Genomic DNA, 27,274 nt, shown 5'->3' with positions numbered 1-27,274 from the left:
TATTGATTGCATCAGTATTGGATTGCTACCGGTAGCGAAAGTTGCACTGCATGTTTGTGAGGGGATGCGCACGTGAGATTTCAGCGATTTTTTGCTTCTGTGCATGTGCAGAAGCAAGAAAAATCGCCAAAATCTCTCCCACGTGCGTCTCATCTTGAGATTTTGCTTCATGCGCATAAGCAAAAACATACTGGGATGCGTGGGAACACGTAGAAGCAAAACTGCGCACTTAGCATACCAGTAGCAGCAGGAATTGGAATATGCCCCTGGATTGCATATAATATTTTAATTTTCTGAGATTGTGGATTTGGGTTTTTCATGAGCTGTACCCCATAATCATCACAATTATGACAAATCATGGCTTGAATTATCTTGCCTTGCATGTAATGAGTCTCTCATATATTAAGTTTCACCTTTTAAGTTGCATTACTGAAATAAATGAACTTTTGCACGATATTGTAATTTTTCGAGTTTCACCTGTATACAGTGTTCCCCACCCTTGGCCACTTGAAGATATTTGGACTTCAACTCCCAGCAATTGCTGGCTGGGGACTTATGGGAGTTGAAGTCCAGATATCTTCAAGTGGCCAAGGTTGGGAAACACTGTGCTAATATATCATATGAAACATAGATAATCTATTACAACATATTTAACAATATAATAATGTTACAATGCAGTAATAGATTATAGCAATTTTATGAATATGCTGCTATATTATGATTGGATAGTTAAGTAAACTAAAAGCTATCCATTTTATTACTGCATAAGCTGAACCCAAGTTCTCCCATTAGGTTTAAACTAAGAATAGAAGATAGGAAGGAAGCTAAAAAGTTTCTGAAACTCTATACAGTATAACATTTCCGATGCTACTTTTTCGGGTCCTATTTTCAAGTCATCAAAAAAGTGGCATTGCCCTTTTAAGGGGAAAAAGTGATAGTGACGTTGTCCTTTTTTTAAAAAAGGAGTAAGAGAATCGGCACGAATAGCTCTCGCGAGATTACGCGCGAATAATCCCACGAGAGGTGTTTTCTAGTGCAAGATGGCGTCCGCTGGAGTTAGCGCCTCAGCGCCTGAGGATGGAGGCGAAGGGGAGGCCACCCCACCGGCTGTTCCGGAGCCGATGGCTGGGGACGCCGCAGGGGCCACGGAGCAGGGAACAGGAGACTCGGAGACCGGGTGAGACCTGGCGATATGACGGTGAAAGAGAGCGAAATTGGAATCTTCATTTCTATTGGTTAGGAATCTAAAATCTAGAGGAGCACTCCTATTGGCCGGAGGTCTCGGATCCGCTTCTCATTGGTCAGAGTTTTGACTTTTCGCCCAATGAACTCCCTCCGGGTTCTTTCTTCCCGCCTGTCGAAATCCCGGCTTTGCAGGAAAGCTTTCAATGGCGGGATGTAGCCAATCTGTCCCCCTTCCAGATGCTGAGACTACAGTTATCAAAATTCCCAGCCAGTTGCAATTAGTCAGGCCGCTGTCTCATTTAATTTAGTCCTAGCAACCTCCAGTTACCCGGTTCCCTGTCGGTTTTTAGGTTGGTGGCGACGTCCAGATTCATTTGGGAACATAGAAGGAAATTTTATTCCCAACCAATGTGCAAATTTGAGACTAAAATCTATGCATCTGACTACCAGAGTGGGAGAACCTAGTCTGCACCTTGTCTTTGTCAGTGAGTGATTGTAAAACAGCCTCTGGGTTTGATTCCTGCTCTCCTTTAAAACATATGAGGTTATTAGTGATAGTAGGAGGGACATATTTCTGCTTAAAACCATTGAGTATTGCTTCTGAGCAATTAATTGAGCTAAAAGGAAAAATAGTGTAGCATAAACACATTTGCTATGCTTCTTTATTGGCAAATACCAGGTCAGGTCTGTTATAGTTAACTGACTGAGAAGTGATTTGGTCTTTTTACTGTTGTTTGTGATAGCTGTTTTGGGTTATAGCTTTCCATTGAGTCTAGACATAATCTGATGCTTGGATAATAGCTGAGAATAGATCAACTGGAGTATATCATATTTATCCAGCTTCTGAGAATCAAACTTAAAACAATCCCTCCACAGCTAACCTGTGTAACAAAATTATGATGGGAATAACATTATTGGAATGGTTACTAAACATGCTGTAGTGAGAAATATTTGAGCTACACATTAAATGTGACTAAAATATGCATATATGTATTTGCCAACAAATAGTGTTACAATTGAAGTTCTGTCACAGTGAGCCCACCTTAATTGCTTAGCATAAAGGGAAATCTAGTGAATAGAAATGCTTGAGATTACTTAAGCCTTCCCTTTTAAGTACCATTGGAAAAATATTGCAATGAAACTATGGTTTATATATCTAGATCTACATTTCCCCCGAGTAATGAAATGTTTGTCAAAGCAGATTCAACTCTGGTACTTCTGATTAAAAAGATAAGATGATGGATAAATATGTTAAAAAATAGCATCCTATAGTTTTCATTTGTTTTCAAGAAAAAGAAAAGATAACTTGAAAATCAGCTTTTCTCTATCTTTTTAACAGTAGCATTTTATTAAACTATGTGATCGGTGCCTGTTAGTAATGGGGGAGGGGGATAGTTGTTTGCTGTAAATATAAAAGTAAACATCTTTTGGGGATATTGGAGTAAAACAAAAGCATATACATTTCCGAGTTCAGTTTAAATTTAAAAATGCTAAATGCTAGAAACAGTAGGGTTTCAGGCCCGGTTACAGCATGGAAACTTCTTTGGTCGCGTTGATGGATGATCTCTGGCGGACCCAGGACGGGTTTATCCTGTCCTGGTGCTTCTTGACCTCTCAGCGGCTACCATCGACCATGGTATCTTTCTGCTTCGGTTGGAGGGGTTGGGAGTGGGAGGCACTGTTCTTCAGTTGTTCTCCTCCAACCTCTCCGGTAGGTCGCAGTCGGTGTTAGTGGGAGGTCAGAGGTTGACCTCTAGGAATCTCCCTTGTGGGGTGCCTCAGGGATCGGTCCTCTCCCCCTGCTATTTAATATCTACATGAAACTGCTGGGTGAGATCATCCAAGGGCATGGGGTGAGGTATCATCAGTACACCGATGATAGCCAGCTGTACATCTCCACCCCATGTCCAGTCAACGAAGCAGTGGAAGTGATGTGCCGGTGTCTGGAGGCTGTTGGGGTCTGGATGGGTGTCAACAGACTCAAACTCAACCCTAATAAGACGGAGTGGCTGTGGTTTTGCCTCCCAAGGACAATTCTGTCTTTCTGTCCGTCCATCACCCTGGAGGGGGAATTATTGACCCCCTCAGAGAGGGTCCGCAACTTGGGCATCCTCCTTGATCCACAGCTCACATTAGAGAAACATCTTTCAGCTGTGGTGAGGGGAACCTTTGCCCAGGTTCGCCTGGTGCACCAGTTGCGGCCCTACTTGGACCGGGAGTCACTACTCACAGTCACTCATGCCTTCATCACCTTGAGGCTCGACTACTGTAATGCTCTCTACATGGGGCTACCTTTGAAGAGTGTTTGGAAACTTCAGATCGTGCAGAATACACTACGCAATCTGCATTGGTTGCTGATCAGTTTCCGGTCACAATTCAAAGTGTTGGTTATGACCTATAAAGCCCTTCATGGCACTGGACCAGAATATCTGCAAGACCGCCTTCTGCCGCATGAATCCCAGGGGCTGGTTAGGTCCCACAGAGTTGGCCTTCTCCGGGTCTCATCGACTAAACAATGTCGTCTGGCAGGACCCAGGGGAAGAGCCTTCTCAGTGGTGGCCCCTCTTGAACCAGCTCCCCCCGGAGATTAGGACTGCCCCCACCCTTCTTGCCTTTTAAAACACACCTCTGCCGTCAGGCATGGGGGAACTGAGACATCTCCCCTTGTCTATGTAGTTTTATGTATGGAATGTTTTGTGTATGTTTTTTATATAAGGGGTTTTTTGGGTTTCTAATGTAAAATTGTTATTTTAGACTTTAATATTAGATTTGCTATTGTATATTGTTTTATCACTGCTGTGAGCCGCCCCGAGTCTACGGAGAGAGGCGGCATACAAATCTAATAAATAAATAAATAAAAATAGAATCAATAGATTCATTTTGTTAAACATTTAAAATTAATAAAACAAGTTATAAACCTGTAATAATGACTTTTAATGTCTTTCAGGGGTGATGCATCTCTAGCTGATGTGACTGCTACCCTGGAAACAGAATCATCCAGTGGAAAAGATGCCTTGGTGTGTAAACAAAACCTGCACTGTAGATATAAAGCATGTTTCATGATTGATATGTGTATGTTAAAATCTTTCTAATAGATGTATGCAAATTGGAAGCGATTGCATTTTTATTTTGAAAAGTAAATGGCAGCGTTGATTTGCAGTTCAAGGTTGATTGGATTTAAAAATTCTGGTGGAAAAAGTAGATAGATTTTTATGTAATTTATTCAACCCTTTATATTAATTTAAAGGTACTTGATTTGATAAATCATCTTGGGAATTCAGTTTGAAGAAATATTTCAATCAAATTGAATATTCAAATCAAACTCACATAACCATACTAAATAAGACTAATTTGACAAAAAGATAAAAATTCAAGCGACTGAAATCAGAATCAAGGTTTTATAGTTGTGTTTAGTCCCGTAATATATGTCCTGGATTGTAATAAAAAATGTGAAACGAGATAGTGTAAAGAAATCTCATCCATGAAGTTGAGCAGGTGGGGATACAATGGCTGCATAAGTAGACAAACTATTCATGCTTACTGGAAAGAAAATACAGTATTTTAACTTATCTTGGTATTTTTTTGTTACCTTTATACAAATGTTACAGGAAGGTGTGGGCGATGGTTCAGAAGTCATGGATAATCAAGCTAGTTCTGTGGATGAGGATAATGGAAGACAACTTGGAGAAATTGAACTGCAGTGTGGAATTTGCACCAAGTGGTTTACTGCAGAAACATTTGGCATTGATACCACGTATGTAGCACCAGCATATTAATAGAATCTTTCTTGATCAGGGACAGATGTCCAGTAGAAGTAATCAAAATATTATCTCCAATCTTCCCAAAAGAGGGCAGTATGTGCTTATATCTGAGGTTGGTTTCAAATAATTGGTGGTTATCAGTTGAATTTGAAACTTCCCTTGTTACATAAACATGGCATACTGTATTTTTGGGGGTATAAAACGCACCTTTTTCCTCCCTAAAAGAGGCTGAAAATTCAGGTGTGTCTTATATTCTGAATGGGGGTTTTTCCGAAGTTTTTCTTCCCCAGCCCTAACTAGGTGCTAACGATCTTCCCACCTCTTGCAGGTTCCTTCATTGTTACTGTCTTCAAAGAATGTTTTCCAAGCTCTAAGTCTTTGTAGAGTTTTTTTCATTACTCTAACTTGCTCCAAGTAAGTTTCTTTCAGGCCCTAACCAGGTGCTAACAATGTTCCCAGCTCTTACTGGCTTGCAAGCTCTTTCATTGTTACTCTCTCCAAATAAGGTTGTTTTAAAACCCTAACCAGGGGATAAAATAATGTGCTGAAACTGACCAGACTAACGATGCTAGCCAGATGCATATCTGGTAAGCAGATTCTTTTCTCTGTTTTCTTCCCCATAAACTAAGGTGTGTCTTATACTCCGGTGCACCTGAAAACTCTGAAAAATACGGAAGTTTTATTAATGCTTTATTTACATAATTATTTACAAACAACAAAAACTGAGATTGTTCACTTTATTTTGTTGTTTAGCAATAGACTGTTGGCAATTACTGTATATAAAAAACATCTTGTTTAGGAATAAAAAATGGCTTCCTATTGCAAGAAACATTTAAAAGAAGAAAAATGATAATACCAGAGTTTTTTGGGTAGCATATTTTAATTGTATGAACCAGTGTCAAATGGCTATGTACTAGGCTTTCAAAACTTTTTCCAGTTCTTAACATCTGCCATAAGAAGTTAGAAGGCCATTTTAAAATATCAGTTGAATACCTCTAGATTTCATTGTGGCTGCTTTGTGATTCCCTGCTTTGTGATTCCCATCCTGAATTTAGATATCACCCTAAACTATAATCCAATTTGTGAGGTTTAGGCTTGTGAACCCAGACAGTGGTGGATTATTTAATAAATTGTTATTATGTAGAGCATGATTTAACACAATATTATAGATGTTTTTAAATACACAGGTACACACACACAACAAGCGGTTAGGGGCTAAGGACCTTCCTTTCCTATCTCTGCTGCATTAAGAACACGAAGACCTGTGTATATTAATAAAGGCAGTTGTGGTATGTAAATTGTAATGCTTAATTCAGGAGTCCCCAACCCACAGGCTCTAGCTCACTACTGGGCCTTAAGTCATTTGGAACCGGGCTGAGGAAGTGTTAGGGTTATTGCCACTTGCACGGAACCACCCCCTTTCTTTCCTCCCACCCCCCTCTTGAAAGCGGGAAAGATTGGGGAACTCTGGCTTAATTAATTTGGTTTTGAGTATGCCCAGACATTTAAGTAGAACATCCAAGTGAGCCGGGGTGGCACAGCAGGTAGAGTGCTGTACTGCAGGCCACTGAAGCTGACTGAAGATCTGTAGGTCAGCGGTATAAATCTCATCACCGGCTCAAGGTTGACTCAGCCTTCCATCTTTCCGAGGTGGGTAAAATGAGGACCTGGATTGTGGGGGCAATATGTTGGCTCTGATAAAAAGTGCTATTGCTAACATATTGTAAGCTGCCCTGAATCTAAGGAGAAGGGCGGCATAAAAATTGAATGAATGAATGAATAGGTTCTACCATTTGATAGCTATGGCCAGGGGGACCTTTGCACAGGTTCGCCTAGTGCATCAATTGCGACCATACCTGGAGCAGGAGGCTCTTCTCGCGGTCACTTATGCACTTATCACATCACACTTATTTATTTATTTATTTATTACTTAGATTTGTATGCCGCCCCTCTCCGAAGACTCGGGGCGGCATTATTGCAACACGCTCTATCCCTGAAGAGTGTTCAGAGACTGCAGTTAATCCAGAATGCAGTGCTGCGAGCTGGTGTGGATGCACCTAGGTGCACCCACACTACACCAATTCTTCACAGGCTGCATTGGCTTCCAATTGGTCTCCAGGCGCAATTCAAGGTGTTGGTTATTACTTTTAAAGCCCTACAAGGCTTAGGGCCAGACTACCTTCAAAATGTCCTCCTACTGGAGGAAACAGGGTTTCCTCCGGGTCCCGTCACTTAAACAGTGTCGGCTGGTAGACCCATGGGGGAGGGCCTCCTCTGTGGCTGCTTTGTCTCTTTGGAACCAGCCACCTCCTGAGATCCAGATTGCCCCCATCCTACTGGCCTTCTGAAAATACACAAGACCTGGCTTTTCCAGCAGGCCTGGGGTTGTTAATCGGATGATACTCCATCGGGATCTGACCAGGAAAGATTTGCATGGCTGTTTTTAATTGTTTTATATTGTAATTATTGGTTTTATACTGTTTTGTACTGTTTTTAGAGGATTTTTATATTGTATTTTATATGTATTTAGTGTAAGATGCCCAAAGTCCTCTGGGAATGAGGTGGCATATAAATCCAAATAAATAAACAAACAAATAAATAAATATTTGCTGGGTAATGATTTATATATTTACATTTCCATGAAAATTTGAGGCTATTTGTTTGCAGCTGTTTCTCTGAAATGTTTTACAGCCTTGGCTAAAGCCGAGTGGGGAAATGCTGTTTTGCCAGCTCATTGTGAACAAATAATCCTAAAGCTGTAAACATCTATGCAGTTAATCAGCAGAATGATAGGACATTTATCTTTAAAAAACCCAGGGGTTTTTATGAGCTGTCATCTACAGGCCAATTCTTAGTCCAGTGCACATAAAATAAACAGACTGATACCATGGTTTATCCTTGACTACCTCATGATTTGAAAACATTCTAACGTATAGAGCACCTTATACAAAACCAGATCTAAGCAAGCATTGACTTACAATGTCTCAAGAAAGTGCAAGCTCTCCTGAAAATCTGAAAATAGTTTGTGTCACTTGGTAATCTGATTTATGATGATTTTTCTTACTGGCTCCAAATTTGGTAGTGGCCTGAAGACCTTATGTTCAGAGATCTTGATGTTCAGATTACAAAAAGGACCAAACAAACTTATCAGTCTTTGAGTTTATCATCTCTATCTATGTTTATTGATGAGGGAAAGGAGCAGTAGGGTGCCAAATTGCTAAAGTTGGAAGGTTGTATGTCTTCAGTTTTCCTATATTATTTGAGAAGACCTCGGGATGTCTTTAAGCATTTAGTAGGCTGGTTAGCTTTTAATTCAATGTACCTCTTCAGAATATTGCCTCTAGATTTATGGTTGAGGTATGGGTGAATGGGCAAGAATCCTGCAAAAATTATTTTTGGTAAATGGCTTAACATGCCCAAGTGTTACTTTACTGAGTTTATAAAGTTACTGTACATTTTTCTTCCATCTGACTTATTGAGAACAATCACTGAATTATTATTTCAGATCCTGCCTTCCTTTTATGACGAACTACAGTTTCCATTGCAACATTTGCCATCACAGTGGGAACACATACTTTTTAAGAAAACAAGCAAGTAAGCAAGCAAGCTGGTAGAATATATTTTTTATTCTTGACTTTTCCTCATTCTCTTTCATATTTAAGTTATAAACTACAGGAGAGGGAATATGTCCAGTACTCTTAATCCTTTATCTCGGGAGTTATTAAGACATGAACACTGTATGAGATACTATAGAACAGGGGCTGAAAATTGACAGGCAATATTACAGCTGTTTTCAGAGGCTTTATAGGTGCAGAGGAAGCTGGGGTTTTTTTTTAACAAAAGTCCAGCTTCGTTGGGCTGCAGTAATTATAACATTAGCCCACTTAGATTAGATGGTCTACATGCAAACATATGGTCTCTGACTGGCCTATTCCCTTCTCTGGATTTATTGGTTTTTCATTTTTGAAAATATTGGCCTTAGAAGCAGTCCTTGCTTAACAACAGTAATTGGGATTGGGATTTCTATCACTAAGTGATGCGATGGTAAAGTGCAATGTCACATGACTTTATAGCTTAGCAACAGCAGTTCTGCAGTCCCCAATTACCATCATTAAATGAATCACCATGGGTCATTAAGCGAGGACCGCATATGACTATATCTTTTGATTTCCCTCCAGCATTCACTTTGACTTTGCTTGTTGGAAGCTGGCAGTGAAGGTCACAAATTCTGGTCTTGTTTCTGCAGGATACTGCAATAGTCAAAAATCCAGGCTGGTTGCAGAACATGCTGGTTGCTGAGCACATGGATTGTGATCATTTGATTATAGGGGCACTGTGATGGCCAGAACCTTGAGGATCAGTCTAAGTAGCAGTTGTTCTGTTGTTAACCTGTGGCCTCCTGTATTACCAAAACCAAAGGGAACATACAATTATTGAATTTATCTGATTTAATATTGGAGCTCTCATGTTAGTTCTATACACAATCAAGACTGCCAAGATGTACAGTACATCTCTTCTTTGCCCAATATTAAACCAATGTTGAAATTTCCTCTATAACATTTTTTTCACTCATACCTCTTTTAACTCCTGATGTTTATTTCAGACTGTAGAATGTTGTTGAAGAAGCTGGTCTCCTTTCTGTGTCTCTTTTCTTAAAGATTTGAAAGAAATGTGTCTTAGTGCCTTGGCGAATCTGACTTGGCAATCAAGGACGCAAGACGAACACCCCAAAACCATGTTCTCAAAAGACAAGGTATGGATCAGTTGTTCCTGCTCTGGTTCTGGATCTCTAGAATGGCTAAATCGTGTACTACAGTTTTGCTAGTGGGTGGTGAAAGGAAACTTACCAGAAGAGTAAATATTGATTTAATATTAAAAATATTTAGAAACATAGAAGTCTGACGGCAGAAAAAGACCTCCTGGTCCATCTAGTCTGCCCTTATACTATTTTCTGTATTTTATCTTAGGATGGATATATGTTTATCCCAGGCATGTTTAAATTCAGTTACTGTGGATTTATCTACCACGGCTGCTGGAAGTTTGTTCCAAGGATCTACTACTCTTTCAGTAAAATAATATTTTCTCATGTTGCTTTTGATCTTTCCCCCAACTAACTTCAGATTGTGTCCCCTTGTTCTTGTGTTCACTTTCCTATTAAAAACACTTCCCTCCTGGACCTTATTTAACCCTTTAATATATTTAAATGTTTCGATCATGTCCCCCCTTTTCCTTCTGTCCTCCAGACTATACAGATTGAGTTCATTAAGTCTTTCCTGATTTATCCACACTTACCATGGCTAGGCAGCATTCAAAGCCATTTGGTAGAATAACCAGTGCAATTTAAAAATTTCCATGGAGTCAATGCAGTAAGTAGTAGCCATTTCAGAGCTGAGTAAAAGTGTTTTCCAAAAGTTTGCGAGAGCTAAAATTCTCAGAACTGGTTTCAAGAACAGTTTCCTGGTATCGAGTACGAGAGGAAGCCTGATTTGGTAGCAAGGATTCTTAGGAAGGTTTAAGCTTTTTGCCCCCTGAGAAGTGAGTGCTTTGCGGTTTCAGATTAATGAGAATAAGCTTTGTACATTTTGTTGAATGTTGAGAATCATTTCAAACTCCTGATAAGAGGCCATTAGATCAGCCATGCTCTCTCATGCTACACATCTCATATAGAAAACTTACATTTTCTTGGCAGGAATTTATGTTAGAAGAGCATTCAGTCATATGTCCTGCTGTTGATTGAGAGACAGAGAGAGAATATGTGGTGTAATGGTTAGGAATAACTTTATTTAAAGGGTTCTGATGAAGAAAAAGATAGAGGGGAGAATGGGAGTCACCTTATGGGGAGATGGATGGCATAAAAAATTAATAAATACATTAGCTGAATTGTACTTTGTGAGGAAAGGCAGAAATACATCTATTAAAACTTGGTGAAATTTGTTCCTTCTATATACAGTGATCCCTCGATTATCACAAGGGTTCCGTTCCAAGACACCTCGCGATAATCGATTTTTCGCGATGTAGGGTTGCGGAAGTAAAAACACCATCTGCGCATGTGCGCCCTTTTTCATGGCCGCGCATGCGCAGATGGTGGAGTTTGCGTGGGCGGCGGGGAAGACCCAGGGAAGGTTCCTTCGGCCGCCCAGCAGCTGATCTGCTCGGCAGCGCAGCAGCAGTGAGCAGACGAAGATCGGGGTTTCCCCGCCGCCCACGCAAAGGGGAAACCCCGATTCGGCTCCTCGCTGCTGCCGCACTGCCAAGCAGATCAGCTGCTGGGCGGCCGAAGGAACCTTCCCTGGGTCTTCCTCGCTGATACCCCCGCTCGCCCGCCCGCCGCCCGCCAGCAAGAGGGGGAGAGATAGAGAAAGAGAGAGAAGGAAAGAAAGAGATGAGAGAGGGAGGAAGAGAGTGTGAGAGAGGAAGAAGCAAGATAGAGAAAGAGAGAGAGAAAGAAAGATGAGAAAGGAAGGAAGAGAGTGACGTCATCGGGTGGGAAAAATCGCGATATAGCGTTTCGCGAAGAACGAGATCGCAAAAATCGAGGGATCACTGTATTTGCCACCCACTCAGAATTCAAGATTATCTCCATGAATTACGGAAACTGCCTTTAGCTCTGTTTTAATCTGTACCGTGCCTTTTGGGTGGGAAAGCAAAATGATCTTTTAGAACAAACTTTAATATCAATTTATCAGAATAACACAGTTGGAAGGGATTTTAGAGATGTTGTAGTCCAACCTCCTGCTCAACCAGGAAACCCTATATTAGTGATGATGAATCTTTTTCCTCCGGTGCCAAAAGAGTGTGGGCGTGCGCTATTATGCATGTACGAGTACTCACACCCATAATTCAATGACTGGGTACAGTAAAAACAGTTTCCCCCACCCTCCTGGAGGCCCTCTGGAGGCTGGAAATGGCCTATTTCCCAACTCCTGATGAGCCCAGTTTATAATTCCTATTCCACACTCTCTCCCATTCATCTAGATTGATATTATATATTATAGCCTAATTTTTTTTTCTCTTTTTTTCCAAACAGGATATTATACCCTTTATTGATAAATACTGGGAATGTATGACAACACGGCAAAGACCAGGAAAAATGACTTGGCCAAACAATATTGTAAAAACAATGGTAAGTCTAGATGAACAAAACTGCTGTTTTTCTTATTGATTAAATTTGATTATGAATTAGGAAAAAATGTATTATTAAGTGGATGAGTTAACATATTTTGTTTTGTAGTTCAGTTACTCACTGGTGTAGCAGCTTATATTATTCAGTTTTGGATCATATGAATTGCATCTGATCTCTGCAGGAGGTATTTAAATCAATCTTGTTTGAATGCTTTATTCTAGTGTAAAGAAAGAGATGTGTTTTTGGTAAAAGAGCATCCAGATCCAGGTAGCAAAGATCCAGAAGAAGATTACCCCAAATTTGGACTCTTAGACCAGGTAATGTCAATGATATAGAACATCTTCCAGTATGCTGGCAAAATTTCACTAGAGAGTAAATATAGATAATACCGAGTAAGACTTTGAATTTGGACTTTTTCTGAGCAATTGAAGGTTCTAAGAAGTAGAAAAATTCCAGTTTGGCAAATATAACCCAGAAGATTACAGTTTTGGGGAGAAAAAGGAAAAGAACCTTTTGAGCAGAAGGAACATCTTTCACTGGTAGATGGTAGGTTACAAGTTTGAATTCTGCCAAAATGTCTTTCCTTGAAACCTGAGGGTGGACAACATCACATAGGCTATTTCTTTCCCATAGACCAAAGATGAACATCTCAAGATGTTGCTAGGAAATTATATTATTAGTTTTCCATTTCATTGTTATTCAATGATTGACCCACTAATAAGTTGCTAGTTTTTGAAATTACTGAAATTACTCACACCTAATTTTTAGAATTTACGGGGGAGGGATTGAGGAGAAGGGGAAAAATCTACCACATATTGGGATTCCTTTCTGAGAGAACAGGAATTGTAAGATATAGGGTGTGTTAACAGCTTTCCAACCTTAACCAACTGAAATAGTTTTTGAATTGGAAAAGTGTCTTAAAGTTTTGTTTGCTTGTTTAAAGAAATACACTTTGCTTTCTTTTTAGGACCTTGCTAATATTGGTCCTGCATATGATAACCAAAAGCAGAGTAATACTGTATCTACTAGTGGAAATCTAAATGGTAAGTTTATTTTTTTTTCTGAAACGAGGAAACACGAATTTCAAATTTTTGATCCTCAGACTCTGTAGTTGAACATATTTTCTTTATAAATCCAGATATAATTAAGTTTACATCCATTGTTCATTTTTGTTACTTGCTTTAATTTTTTTAATTTTTTAATTAAGTTTTAAGTCTTTTTTTGGTTCTTTTTCGTATGTTACAGCAGTAAACAAATAAATAGTTAAATTAGATTGCAGCCCTATGCCTGATATCTTGAAAATTCCACTGTATTAAATGAGATAAACTCCCAGTTAAGTGTCCATAGGAATACATCTTTATTTAATTGATTTGGAATTATATAACCTGTGTTATTTATTGTAAGAAACTATGTGGATTCTTTTTCAGAATTGGAGAGAGTAATTTGGCTAACAACCCTCTCCTTCCCTGCCCAATTTAGTGTCAAATAAAAAAGCAATCTGGCAAATTTAAAAATATAATCTTAAATTGAAAAAAATACTCTAATAATTCATTCAAGTTTGTTACTTTTTACAATGTGAATCTTACTTACTCTATGGAGGTTCTTATTCATCCAGATCATAGTTTTCCAAAGGTGCTTTTATTTTAAAGGCAACTGGACTTTCTGTGGGTTTTTTAAAAAGACATTTCCTTTCTAATCCAAGAACTGAAGAAGTTTCTTCAATGAGAAGCAAAATGTCTTAAAAAGAAAGTCCTGTTGCCATTAAAACAAAAGCACTTTGCGAACAGCTGTCTTTCCCAATGTCATCTGGAAGTATGTTTGATTTCAGTGGGACTTGTAGTAGAAACTCTTCTAAGGATTAAATCTCACCTAATCCTATTCTAAGGGGGAGGCTGAGTTAAGGAAGCTGAATAAAAATAGACTTCTCTTTAATTATTGGGTTCAGTTGCCATTGCAGACTAAGTCCTATGTAGGGAATGAAAACATTGACTGAGAAGTAAAATCCTTTCCTGCTAATCTATTCAGATTCCATAGTGACCCTGTAAGCTTCATGCTTCCTCAGGAGCAAGATTAAAGACCAAACACCCTGGTTGTTCTGCCCCTGCTTTGCTTAGTCTGTTTTCATGCTAGCAGTAAAAGGAGGTAGCCCCTTCCTCCTTTTCTGAGAGGGAATCCAAGGAGAAAAGGAACAGATAAATTCTCAGCCTTTTAAGGAGTGATTAAATGAATTTCCAATAACTTTGGTTTTAGAAAAGACACAGAAGGGTGGGTGTTATTGTTTAATTTCCATTTCATGTTATGGTGTTTTGTTTTCATGTTATAACTCAACAACAACATGGTGCAACTTCTGTTCTTACAGGTGGAGCTTCTTTGGGAGGTGAATATTTGCTTTTCAGCTTCCTAAAACTTAAGTATTGTGTGAAAAGCCTCCCCTTCCTCTTTGTTTTGTTTGGCCAAATTGTCGTGGAAACTAAGTATAATTAATTAATCCCAAGCCTACCACACAAATTTGCAAGTGAAATGTTTGAAAATTTAATGTGAAATATTTACAATGGTTAAAAGCCATATTCTCCATTTCATTGATTATATAAAAAAATTGGATTTTTATCCAATTTGATTGATTGATTGATTTGGTTTCTGTGGAAGAGGTTTGGATGCAAATACGTAGATATGTAACCTTGGTTCTTCCTGTGTAAAATAGGAAGAATCTCTGTCTGGCTTTTTGTGTGGTGTAAGGTTGTGTAGGGTAAATGTTGTTCCTTATCCTGAGCTTTACTGTATACGGGTAATCCTCCACTTATGACTAATTATTTAGCAACTATTTGAAATTATAATAGCCCTCTCCCAAGAAATGAACAACCACAGTCTGAAGTTCCATTGGTGGCTTCCCTCACAGTCACATGACTACATTTTGAGCACAGAGCAAACAGCCCTCAATTACAGGCAGTTTCAATGTCCTGTGTCCAGCACTTACATTTTTTCTGGAAACCAGCATTTCTTCCGGGTTCTGGAAAAAAAATTACCATAGCAACCAAAGGTTTTGCTTAATGACCATATATTATTTGCTTTACCGTCACCATGTTTGCTTAACAACTACCACAAAAACAGGTCATGAAATTGGATGAGATACTGTGATGATCTGCTTTCCACTGCTTGCAGGCCTAGTTATGGTCATAAGTTGAGGACTACCTATAAACTTAAAAGTATTGGTTGAAAATGTATTTTAGAAAACACATTTTTGACGCTCTATCTCAGTTGGCTGTTAAAAACTGAAATAAAATCATTCCTGCAACGCTGCCTTCTGAATGCAGGCAATCAGTTTTTACCCTACTTAGTATCCTCCTCTATAGTAGCTGTTGCTACACAGTCCTAAGAGAATGCTGGTTCATGGAGTTTGATCTTGGACAAGATCAAATAACTCTATTCAGACACAAAGTTTACTGGTTAGTAAAACACTGGCAAGGTTCAGATATATGCTGTGACAAAATGTGATTTATTCACTTGAACATAGTGTATTACCTGAATCTAACCATTGCATTTTATACTTGGATGGTGGGAGCAAATGGCAAAAAGTGTGTCACAACCTTGAAATGTCAGAATGCCAATTCCTTCTGTGTCCGTGTCATAACATCACGGACAGTGTTCCCTCTAAATGAGCGGCAGTCCCTTCGAGACTGGGTGGCACAGAAATAATAAATAAATAAACGAACAAACAAACAAACAAACAAACAAATAAAAAACCCACCCTGTTTTGCCTCAGAGAAATTCAAAATAAAATACTGTACTGTGTGTCTATAACAGTGAGCTCATAATAGGGCAACTCTATCAATATCAAAATGCCACTTAAATAATTGAGCCAGTTTCAAACTAGATTTTGATTTTCTTTCTCTCTTCCTTACTCCCATTCTTTTTCTTTCTCTTTTCCTTCCTCTCTTTTTTCTATCTGTTTCTCTCTCTTCCTCTCTCTCTCCTTCCTTCTCACTCTTTCCCTCTCGGCTTCTGGGCAGGTTTGGAAAACTCTGAGTTGATGATGATTTTTAAGTGAGCGATTGCTCACTGCTCAGCTTAGAGGGAACTATGATCACGGACAAACTGGACGTCACAATACATATTTGAGCATTTTGAGGACACTGTCTGAGTTGTCCTTAATAAAATAAACAATGTCTGGACAAAGTTTGCTTATCTGCCTCAACTTAGTCTAAGACTGTCTCAGTCATAATACTGTTTGGATGATAAAATTCAGTATCCTCATATTTCTCAGATGTCAGTAGTAAATAGTTCAAGTGTTTATAGTCTACTGAAGCCCCAAATCAGTTCTTTCTGATTTTGAAAAAAGTTGCATTAAAAAGTTGCATTTCCAATCTTGGCTTATGCCAGCCAGGAAATAGTCCACAATCGTATGCCATCTATCTATTGATATGATTGGGAAATCAGTCCTAAATCCCCTTGGGTATCTTTGAACTTCAACAAGGCCAAATGGGAAGCAGAATTTCACTGCTCTAAAAAAAAAACCCTGTATGTTTATTCACTTCTTAGCTTATTCTAACTTGGGAATCAAAAATGATATTTTGAGTGAGATGCAAGTAACACCATCATGTATGCCATTGGGCTGACAGTAAATAAAATAACCAACCTAATAGATGACATACGATTGTGGTGTTTCTCTTCCAAGGGAGTCTTGTGCCAGGAACTAGTGGGAAAGGAAGAGGGGCCAAACGCAAGCAGCAGGAAGGAGGAACTACAGGAACAGCCAAGAAGACTAGGAGGTAAGTCCTGAGAATTTGGCTTGATACAGAAAACATGGGAAAAGGAGAATAATTAATATCATTTTGTGGGCAAGTAGTCCTGACTTATAGCCATTTGTTTAATGACAGTTAAACACTACTGGGAGAAAAAATGACTTATGACCATTATTCACACAACCATTGCAACCTCCCGATGGTCATGTGATCAGAATTTGGATGCCAGGCAATTGGTTCATATTTCTGATGGGTGCAGTGTCCTGGGACCATGTGATCACCCTTTATGACCTACTGACAAGCGAGGTCAATGAGGAAACCACTTAACACTGAGGGACTTCCCAGCATGCATATGCAATCTGAGCATAAAGACCTTTTTATAGTTAAAATTTCAACCTAGAATTAAGGAGAGATTTCTCCAGTTAGAACAATTTATCAGTGGAACAACTTGCCTCCAGAAGTTGTAAATGCTGCAACACTGGAAGTATTTAAGAAGATGTTGGATAACCATTTGTCTGAAGTGGTGTAGGATTTCCTGCCTAAGCAGGGGGTGGACTAGAAGACCTCCAAGGTCCCTTCCATCCCTTTCTATTCTATTCTATTCTAGATGCTATCAGAGACTGTTGCTTAAGTTGTCTTTGTGTAGCTTCTCATATGGATTGGCAGCAAACTCTGGAAAGCAATGATTTTGTGAGTTGCGATCAGCCCTTCTGCTTTTAGGAAAAGTATTGAGACATTCCTCCTCTTGATTTGTACTACTTTGTCGCTGTCATATCACATTTATGTTGCTTACATTTTTTTTAGATAATTGGTCACTTTTGTGGTATGCATAGAAGGAAAGGGATAAATTAAAATGATGATGGTGGTCGACACTGATGAATCAAAAGAATTTATTCCTCTCTTTTTCCTTGCTTGGAAGGCTGAGAAAGAGGCTTTTACTGATTTATTTTGTTTTTACAGTGATCCTTTGTTCTCTGCTCAGCGTCTTCCACCCCATGGCTATCCGTTGGAGCACCCTTTTAATAAAGATGGGTATCGTTATATTTTGGCGGAACCAGACCCCCATGCTCCTGACCCAGAGAAGTTGGAGCTAGACTGCTGGGCAGGAAAGCCTATCCCTGGAGATCTGTACAGAGCCTGCCTTTACGAACGGGTCCTTCTAGCTTTGCATGACCGAGGTACAGAGCTGCTCGATCTTATTGGAAGTTTCCTGTATTTGATAGTCAGTGATGGTTAAAAAGCAGTGATTGTGCAAAACTGAATTCTTGTCTCTGTTTCTTTAAAAGTGAGGTTGTTTTGTAAAAAGAAAACCAGCCTTGAAAGTTGTGACACAGATCTCAATAGTTGGCAAAAATACACGTTTCTTCCTTTTATCAGAATATTTTCTGACTAACACCATATACTTTTTAAGAATAATTCCTTGGAAAAAATGAATTTTGGAACTGTCAGACTATCCTAATGCACATTGTATTTGGAATTAGGATTTTTCAGTAATTGCTAATCAAGTTGACAAACCAAAAACATCAGTGCAATAAAAATAAGAACTAGAAGTTCACATTGTATGATGTTGGCTGCCAATTAAAATACACTGTAATGTACTAAACAGACTACCAGGAATGTCTAATGCAGCAGAGAGAAGTGTAGATACCTCGGAGACTTTCTGTTCCCGGGAGTTGTTTAGTTTCTTCATGCTCAGCACTCACACAGATGTTTATCGTTTTTTGCCTTTCTCTTACCCCTTGCTGCAGCTCCTCAGTTGAAGATCTCAGATGACAGGCTGACAGTCATTGGGGAAAAAGGGTACTCGATGGTACGAGCTTCACATGGGGTGCGAAAGGGGTCCTGGTATTTTGAAATATCAGTGGATGAGATGCCACCCGAAACAGCTGCCAGACTTGGGTGGTCTCAGCCTTTAGGTAAGCTGCTGCTCCTTCTTTCATTAGTTTGTGACTTCTCACTTTCTTCCATTGAAGACCTTGGGGTATGTTGCAAGCATTGGGCAAAGGGACTTTATCCCTTTTCCTTTCCATCTTCCTTATCCATGGAACATAGAATCACAGCATGGCGACCTATAGGTGCTGCTCTTGCCTCCCAATCAGGAGGCTGTGAGTTTGATCCTAAGTAGGGGCAGATATTTCTCTTTCTGAGCACAATGAATGTTCCTCCTAACACTGCATAGGTGTCAGGGAGGGTATTTCGCCAGCAAATATTTAGCTCCATTCAGTCGCCCCAACTCCACCCCGATGCAAAGGATTACAGAGTCATTAAAGGAAAGAAAAATCCACAGAACAGAATCATAAGGTTAAAAGGACCTCAGAAGTCTTCTGGCCCAACGCCCTGCTTAAGGCAGGAGATCTTATATCCTCCAAGTCAAATGGTTGGCCAGTCTATCTTTTAAAATCTCCAAGGAAGGAGCATCCAAAACTCTGGGAGGCAATCTATTCCCCTGAATAGTTGTTTCCGCTGTCAGAAAATTTCCTCTTCTAGATTGGATTTCTCTTCAACAAGCTACCGTCCATTGCTTCTTGTCGCCCTCTGGTGCTTTGGAAAACAAATCAATCCCCTTAAGTACTGGAAGATAGTTATCATATTCCCCCTAATCCTTCTCTTCAATTGGCTAGGCTAAACGCTTGGTCCACAAATGGGAACAGATGGCAGGAAGGTGATAGGCAGTAGGAAGGAAGTGGAATTGCTTAGTTCTTTCTCTGCATCTGTTTCAGAATACACTCTTCAATTTCATTTCATTCCTTGGACTAGGGGGTCCCCAGCTTTCCAAATCAGTGCAAATATAACATTTATGACCTGACTCATTCCCTAATTGTTTTCCCACACAAGGCTTGTAGTCCATACATGCTTGTTGCGTAGGCAAGGATAGATATAGTAGCAGCTGTACCATTAAAGGTACTGGGATCAGCTAGCTAGGAATCAAATTCATCTTCTACTAAAATAACCACCCCTGTAACATTTTGAAGCATTCTGTAGACAAATGCAATCAAGTGCTTGACAGACATTTTGTTTTCTACAGGAAATCTTCAAGCTCCTCTAGGTTACGACAAATTCAGCTACTCCTGGCGTAGCAAGAAAGGGACAAAGTTCCACCAGTCCATCGGTAAACACTACTCGTCAGGTTACGGCCAGGGGGACGTGCTTGGTTTTTATATCAGCCTTCCTGAAGACACAGAAACAGCTAAATCCCTGCCAGATACTTACAAAGACAAGGTGGGTCTTCTAATTAAGCCTCATTTTAATAGACCTGGCTGGGCATTTCCATAGGATGCCATAAAAGCTCTGGGGTTTGCCATTGAAATTCTAGAATAAACTGGGAGACGAATGGGACAGCATGTCTTAGGATCATAGACAGAGCCGAGGTGGTGCAGTACTGCAGGCCACTAAAGCTGACTGCTAGATCTGCAGGTCAGCAGTTCAAATCTCACCACCGGCTCAAGATTGACTCAGCCTTCCATCCTTCCGAGGTGGGTAAAATGATAACCCGGATTGTGGGGGCAATAGGCTGGCTCTGTTCAAAAGTGCTATTGCTAACATGTTGTAAGCCACCCTGAGTCTAAGGAGAAGGGCAGCATTAAAAAAAATTGAATCAAAAAATCGGATAAGTATTCTTTATATAAAAGAACTGGCATAGGTGCTTTAAATATGTGAAACTTACTTTGTGTATACATAGACAGCCAAGTATTTGTTTGTTTAATTCCTATCCCACCTTTATTATTTTTATAAATAACTGAAGACGGTGAACATACCTAACCTCCTTCCTCCTAGTGTCCTTACAACTCGGTAAGGTGAGTTGGGCTGAGAGGGACTGGCCCAAAGTTACCCAGCCTGGCTTTCATGGATAAGGCTGCTCTTGAGCTCACAGTCTACCAGTTTTTTGCCTACATCAAACTGGCTTTCAAGCAAATGGGTTCCTAACAAATGTCTAACCTTAATTAATGTCTTCTTGAATACTGAGCTATTCAGCCTGCAACCCAAATAATTGAGGGTGTTTTATACTTTTTATTAACCGGGAAAGGAGCTAATATGTCTTGACTAGAATAAGGCATTGCAAGCACATCACAAGCAGGAATGAAAACAAGGGCTGCTATAATTTTCTTGTTTTAATTGAAATATATTTCTATCTTGACTTTTCAGGATTCGGATCATTGCAATGTACCTTAAAGTTTGGTTCATATTTGCAGTTCTTGATATTTGATAGTTGCCATGTGCTTTTCTCTTGCCAATGACAATGCATGAATGTTTCTACTCTTGCTGAAGGTTGCTGTTGCAGACAACAAGGGACAACTCCTTGCTCAATTGTTGAATTAATTAGTTGAAATCACATTTGTGTTACACTTCTGTCTCATCATTGTTTTACAAATGAATTTCTGGCTTTGATGTCTTCTCCCACGTGTCCTCCTTAGGCTTTGATCAAGTTCAAAAGCTATTTGTACTTTGAAGAGAAGGATTTTGTGGACAAAGCTGAGAAAAGTTTAAAGCAAGCTCTGGAAAGCCAAGTAAGTTGAACTTTAGAAGCAGACATTGGGCTGCTGAAGAGAATTGTATGTCATAGAACTGGAAGAGGCCTTTTACATTTTGAGTCTAATACACTGCCTCGGTGCAGAAATTCAAAGTAACCACACACCCATACCAAAAATAAAAGAATAACAGTGCCAGCTAGCCTCTGCTTTGGGTCATTCAGTGAGATCTGGTTTGGAGAAGGCAATGCTAAAATAGGAGAGAGACCTGGACCTGTTCAGAAATCACTGAGCTGCAAATCTTGAGTTTCAGCTAGTGTGGAAAAATACGGGAAAGACAGTGATATCAAGAGGGCTACATATTCCCACTCTCTGCCTTAAATCACAGTATAAATTTATGATTTAACTCTGAATAGTATCTCAACTGCGGAAAGAGCTTCGCCAGCTGCATTTCTAAGATTGCATAAAACTACATTGCCCACTTAATCTCAGCAAATTCTTAGGAACATTTTCTTAAGAATTCTGTAACACCAAAAATTCAATAGCGTCATTCTAGACATTCTTTTAACTAAATTAAAACAGGTAGCAGTACTGGAACACACTTGTAAATGGATCATAAGCTTCCTAACAGACAGGAAACAGCAGGTGAAGCTAGGCAAAATCACATTAGATACCTGCACAATTAGCACAGGAGCCCCCCAGCACTGTGTGCTCTCTCCTCTTTTCTTTGTACACCGATGACTGCATCTCAAAAGATCCCACTGTTAAAATACTGAAGTTTGCAGGTGATGCAACAGTGATTGGTCTCATTTAAGACAATGATGAATGTATTCTCCATATGTGCACTGAGAGCATATACACCAAAGACAATTTCCTTGTCTGTCCAATCACACTCGCGTGGCCAATAAAGAATTCTATTAATTCTATTAAATAGGTTTCTGTTTTTATAAAATGGAAGAGTCAGGCCTTGTGATTCATTTATCTCTTGGATGCTCTACAGCAGTGTTTCCCAACCTTGGCAACTTGAAGATATTTGGACTTCAACTCCCAGAAATCCCCAGCCAGCGAATGCTGGCTGGGGAATTCTGGGAGTTGAAGTCCAAATATCTTCAAGTTGCCAAGGTTGGGAAACACTGCTCTACAGAAACCTTTTCTGCATTTTTAGGAGAACACGGTACAACATGGCCTACATGTCACGTGTTATTAAAACACAAGTGCAAAAAAGGGCCTGCTCCATATCACAGTGAAATCTCCCAAGATTATAGTTGCGCTCTACTACTTGTGGTGACAGATGTTTGTCTCTTTCAGATAATCTTCTATAAGAACGGTGCCAGTCAAGGAGTTGCATACCGAGATATTTTTGAAGGTGTTTATTTCCCTGCAGTGTCTCTATACAAAGGTTGCACGGTAGGTAGAAGCTGAGGGGCTCAGTTCTTTCAGGTTTGGTTGCTTTGGGATTTGATATGATGTGGGAACGGCTGATCCCTGAAAGCAGGCTCATCCTGGCACAAGGATTGTGGATCAGTGACGCATCTGTTGATGCAAGGACAGTGCCTGCCCCCACTGTCCCCAGTCACCTCTCCCCAGTAGCTCCTCCATAGCATCCATCCATATCTGCTTGGACAATGTTAGTAGACAGGAGGCTCATCTCCTCTGCCTTTAGAAAGTCCCGTGGATGCTCATCATGGCACTGAAAAGACCACAGTAGCTGATTTGTAAAAGACCACAGTAAGCGCCCCTAGCATTTTCTCTGCACTGCCTGCGACCAGCTGCTTTTTTGCGATTCCACGTCCTTCACAGGCAGCTCAGGACCAGCTGCCATCCCCTTTGTGTCGGCTCAGGAAGGAAGGGAATGAGGAGCAGCAGCCACGTTTGTATGCAGGGAGGGAAGAGCTCCAGCTCTCCTGCGCAGCACAGGTCTCTGCTGCACAGCCAGCTACTCACCTCACTGTGCAGTGGTGGCAGCGGGAGGAGGTGTAGCCGCCTTGATCCCAGCCCTGGAGGGCATTTCGCTTGGGTGCGCACACATGTGAGAAAAAGGGGAGAGAGAGGAAAGGGGAGAAAAAGAGAGAAAAAGAGAGAGAGACATGAGAAAATGATGCAGGGAAGAGATTGAGAGAGAGGAAAAAGAAAAAAGCTATTAGAGAGAGAGAAGTGGAGAAATGAAAGAACTGGAGGGAGAGAAAGAGAAGGAAACAAATGAGAGAAAGGAAGAGATGGAAGGGAAAGAAAGAAAGAAAGAAAGAAAGAAAGAAAGAAAGAAAAAAAACTCTCAGACTTATAATGAAAGCAATGGCACGCTAGATCTCTTGCCATTGAAATAATGTTTCAATGTTGAAACATTGTTGAAATATTTCACTATTGAAATATTGCAGGCACAGGAGGCTGTATTGAGCAGTGCAATAATTGAAAACAAACAAAAATAAACCCTTCCTCTTTCATAGGTTTCTATCAACTTCGGGCCCTATTTCAAGTACCCACCAAGAGATATTAGTTATCGCCCGGTAAGTCAATGATCAGAATAATGTGCCTTTTTAAAGTGATGTGATCCAAGGCTTTGTGTGCAAGCAAACTGTAACGTTTTCCATGAAAATGAAAATCCCAGTTTCATTGGCCAAATTAATTTTGCTTCTAGTAGGAATAAAACACGTGCACATTGGCCCCTGCATAAAATTGTACAGCTAAAAAAAGAAATAACTTTGCCAGTCTAGTTATTCACTAACTATATGTAACTCCTGAGGGTTATTCAGTTAGCTGTGCATTTATCCTGACAGCAAGATTTTTTTCTTAAGAATTCACACCAATTGCTACACTATTTGGCTATGGTTTCTTTCACAGTAGACAGACATGCTCTTTCATCCTTTGAAAAAAATATATTTGGATAAGGTTTGATTTCCAACTTAAAGGAAGAGCAAACCCTATTCCACTCTATGACTATTTTTTCTTAGAGTTGTAACTGAAGGTAGAAAGACATTCTTCCTCTTTAAATACTTCATTTGTAAGCTAAATACTTCATTTGTAAGCCATGTCCAGTCAACGAAGCAGCGGAAGTGATGTGCCGGTGTCTGGAGGCTGTTGGGGCCTGGATGGGTGTCAACAGACTCAAACTCAACCCGGATAAGACGGAGTGGCTGTGGGTCCTGCCTCCCAAGGACAATTCCATCTGTCCGTCCATTACCCTGGGGGGGGGAATTATTGACCCCCTCGGAGAGGGTCCGCAACTTGGGCGTCCTCCTCGATCCACAGCTCACATTAGAGAACCATCTTTCAGCTGTGGCGAGGGGGGCGTTTGCCCAGGTTCGCCTGGTGCACCAGTTGCGGCCCTATCTGGACCGGGACTCATTGCTCACAGTCACTCATGCCCTCATCACCTCGAGGTTCGACTACTGTAACCCTCTCTACATGGGGCTACCTTTGAAAAGTGTTCGGAAACTTCAGATCGTGCAGACTGCAGCTGCGAGAGCAGTCATGGGCTTACCTAGGTATGCCCATGTTTTGCCATCACTCCGCAGTCTGCATTGGTTGCCGATCAATTTCTGGTCACAATTCAAAGTGTTGGTTATGACCTTTAAAGCCCTTCATGGCATTGGACCAGAATACCTCCAAGACCGCCTCCTGCCGCACGAATCCCAGCAACTGATTAGGTCCCACAGAGTGGGCCTTCTCCGGGTCCCGTCAATTAAACAATGTCGGTTGGCGGGCCCCAGGGGAAGAGCCTTCTCTGTGGCGGCCCCGACTCTCTGGAACCAACTCCCCCCGGAGATTAGAACTGCCCCTACTCTCCCTGCCTTCCGTAAAGTTCTTAAAACCCACCTTTGCCGTCAGGCATGGGGGAACTGAAACATCTCCCCCGGGCATGTATAATTTATGTATAGTATGCTTGTGTGTGTGTTTGTTAGTATATTGGGGTTCTCTTTTAAACTTTTTTAAATATTTAAATTTATTTGGATTTGTTACGATTTGTTTATGCCTTGTTGTGAGCCGCCCCGAGTCCGCGGAGAGGGGCGGCATACAAATCTAAATAATAAATAAATAAATAAATAAATAAGAGCCGGGGTGGCGCAGCAGGTAGAGTGCTGTACTGCAGGCCACTGAAGCTCACTGTAGATCTGTAGGTCAGCGGTTCAAATCTCATCACCCGGCTCAAGGTTGACTCAGCCTTCCATCCTTCCGAGGTGGGTAAAATGAGGACCTGGATTGTGGGGGCAATATGCTGGCTCTGTTAAAAAGTGCTATTGCTAACATGTTGTAAACCGCCCTGAGTCTAAGGAAAAGGGCAGCATAAAAATCAAACAAATAAACAAACAAACAAATAAATAAATAAATAGTGCAGTGATGGCGAACCTATGGCACGCCTGCCACAAGTGGCACGCGGCACCACATCTGCTGGCACGCAAGCTGATGCCCTAGCTCCCATGGCCATGTGTGTACCAGCCAGCTGATTTTTGGCTTGTGTGAAGGCTCTGAGAGGGGCGTTTCAACTTCCAGAGGGCTTCCAGGGGGGGATAGAGGGCGTTTTTGCCCTTCCCGGGTTCCAGGGAAGCCTCTGAAGCCTGGGGAGAGTGAAAAATGGGCCTATCGGGCCCACCAGAAGTTGGGAAAAGGGCCATTTCTGGCCTCAGAGCCGGCAGAGGAGGCCGTTTTTGCCCTCCCCAGGCATTGAATTATAGGTGTGGGACTCACGCATGCACAATAGCATGCTCTTTCGGCACCAAAGCAAAAAAAAGGTTTGCCATCTCTGCTCTAGTGTTTATAAACAAGTTCTGAAATTATGAAAGTTGCAGCACCCCAGCAGTTGTTCACCACAGCAGTTGCAGACTAATTCTGCTGACTGCCAACAGTTCGGTCCTCGCTGGCTCAAGATTGATTCAGCCTTCCATCCTTCCGTGGTCAGTCAAATGAGAACCCAGATTGTTGGGGATAATATATTGACTGTAAACTGCTTAAAGAGGGCGGTAAAACACTATGAAGTGGTGTACAAGTCCATATGCTATTGCTAATAACAGGATCCCATTCTCTTATCCCATCGAAATCATGTTAAGAATTGTACTATTTGATTGACTAATACATTTCTTTTTCGAAGTATGGAGATGCAGGTGTAGTTTTCAGTCGCTTTGTATGTGAACATGAAACCAAAGCAACTTGCCCTTTTCTCTTCCTTGTAGGTCAGTGACATGGGCTGGGTCGCTGTGGTAGAGCACACGCTGGCAGACGTCTTGTATCATGTAGAAACAGAAGTTGACGGGAGACGCAGTCCACCTTGGGAGCCTTAATAAATGCGATGTATTTATTTTAAATTTTTTATAAAAAGAAAAAATGGTGGTAGAGGGGGAAAAAGTAATAAATGCCTCTTTTTTAAGTTTCTAGATTTGTGCAGCCGTTCAGTCTTCCTTTTCGTTTTTTAAAAATCCTTCCTCCTACACGCAGAGCAAGCAATAAGCCAGAGGCCTCTTTGGGAAGATACAAAAGAAAGAGATTCTATAGATCTACTGCAAGATAAGCAAAAATATTCTTATTTGCAAAATGACTCCTAAAAAATGGAGCTTTCTTTTTTTTAAAAAGGTGAAATTGATCTTTTCCAGGTCAAGATCTATGGATATTACTTGAGGTGAGAACTGAAAGATGCAAATACCTCACCTCTGTCTTTAAAATGCAGTAAGGAGGAAAAGTAGACAAGAACACTAAATAACAGAGAAGTTAAGGAATGATCAAGTTAGCCTGTTTCCCATCAAGAGAAAAGAAGGACTAGAGGACTCTATAGCAGTGTTCCAATATTTGAGGGGATGGCCCAGAGAAGAGGAGGTCAACTTTCTTTCCAAAGCAGCAAAAGGCAAGCTAAGAAACAGTAGTTGGAAACTAATCGAGGACAGAAGCAACCTAGAAGTAAGGAGAAATTAACCAGTGGAACAGTTTGCCTTCAGGAAGCTGTGGGTGTTTCATCACTGGAGGCTTTTAAGAAGAGACTGGACAGCCATTTGTCTGGAATGGTATAGGGCAGGG

General features: G+C 40.6%; 1 protein-coding gene across 1 annotated transcript; it reads left to right on the top strand.

Moving 5' to 3' along the window:
- Positions 1–979: 979 nt before the first annotated feature.
- On the top strand, positions 980–26,640 carry ASH2L (ASH2 like, histone lysine methyltransferase complex subunit). Its single transcript, XM_070765135.1, has 17 exons — positions 980–1,177; positions 4,133–4,202; positions 4,794–4,939; positions 8,452–8,540; positions 9,605–9,699; positions 11,974–12,069; positions 12,291–12,386; positions 13,037–13,112; positions 14,429–14,446; positions 16,742–16,835; positions 17,769–17,986; positions 18,557–18,724; positions 19,834–20,027; positions 21,221–21,313; positions 22,583–22,681; positions 23,719–23,778; positions 26,440–26,640. The coding sequence occupies exons 1-17, from the start codon at positions 1,041–1,043 to the stop codon at positions 26,545–26,547; spliced, it is 1,857 nt and encodes a 618-aa protein (XP_070621236.1). The 5' UTR covers positions 980–1,040; the 3' UTR covers positions 26,548–26,640.
- The last annotated feature ends 634 nt before the right edge of the window (positions 26,641–27,274 follow it).

This window comes from Erythrolamprus reginae, chromosome 12, assembly GCF_031021105.1.
Source record: "Erythrolamprus reginae isolate rEryReg1 chromosome 12, rEryReg1.hap1, whole genome shotgun sequence".
In the NCBI taxonomy this organism is placed as follows: Eukaryota; Metazoa; Chordata; class Lepidosauria; order Squamata; family Dipsadidae; genus Erythrolamprus; species Erythrolamprus reginae.
The sequence above is the reverse complement of the archived record's forward strand: the minus strand, read 5'-3'. Positions and strand labels throughout refer to the sequence as shown.

What these genes read in the sequence shown, in the direction of transcription:
- ASH2L (XM_070765135.1), top strand. Translation starts at nt 1,041, where the DNA reads ATGGCGTCCGCTGGAGTTAGCGCCTCAGCGCCTGAGGATGGAGGCGAA. An exon ending in CTTTTTAAGAAAACAAGCAA is followed by an intron (nt 8,541 to 9,604) that starts GTAAGCAAGCAA and finishes CTTTTCTTAAAG; the next exon opens with ATTTGAAAGAAATGTGTCTT. An exon ending in TCTAGCTTTGCATGACCGAG is followed by an intron (nt 17,987 to 18,556) that starts GTACAGAGCTGC and finishes CCCTTGCTGCAG; the next exon opens with CTCCTCAGTTGAAGATCTCA.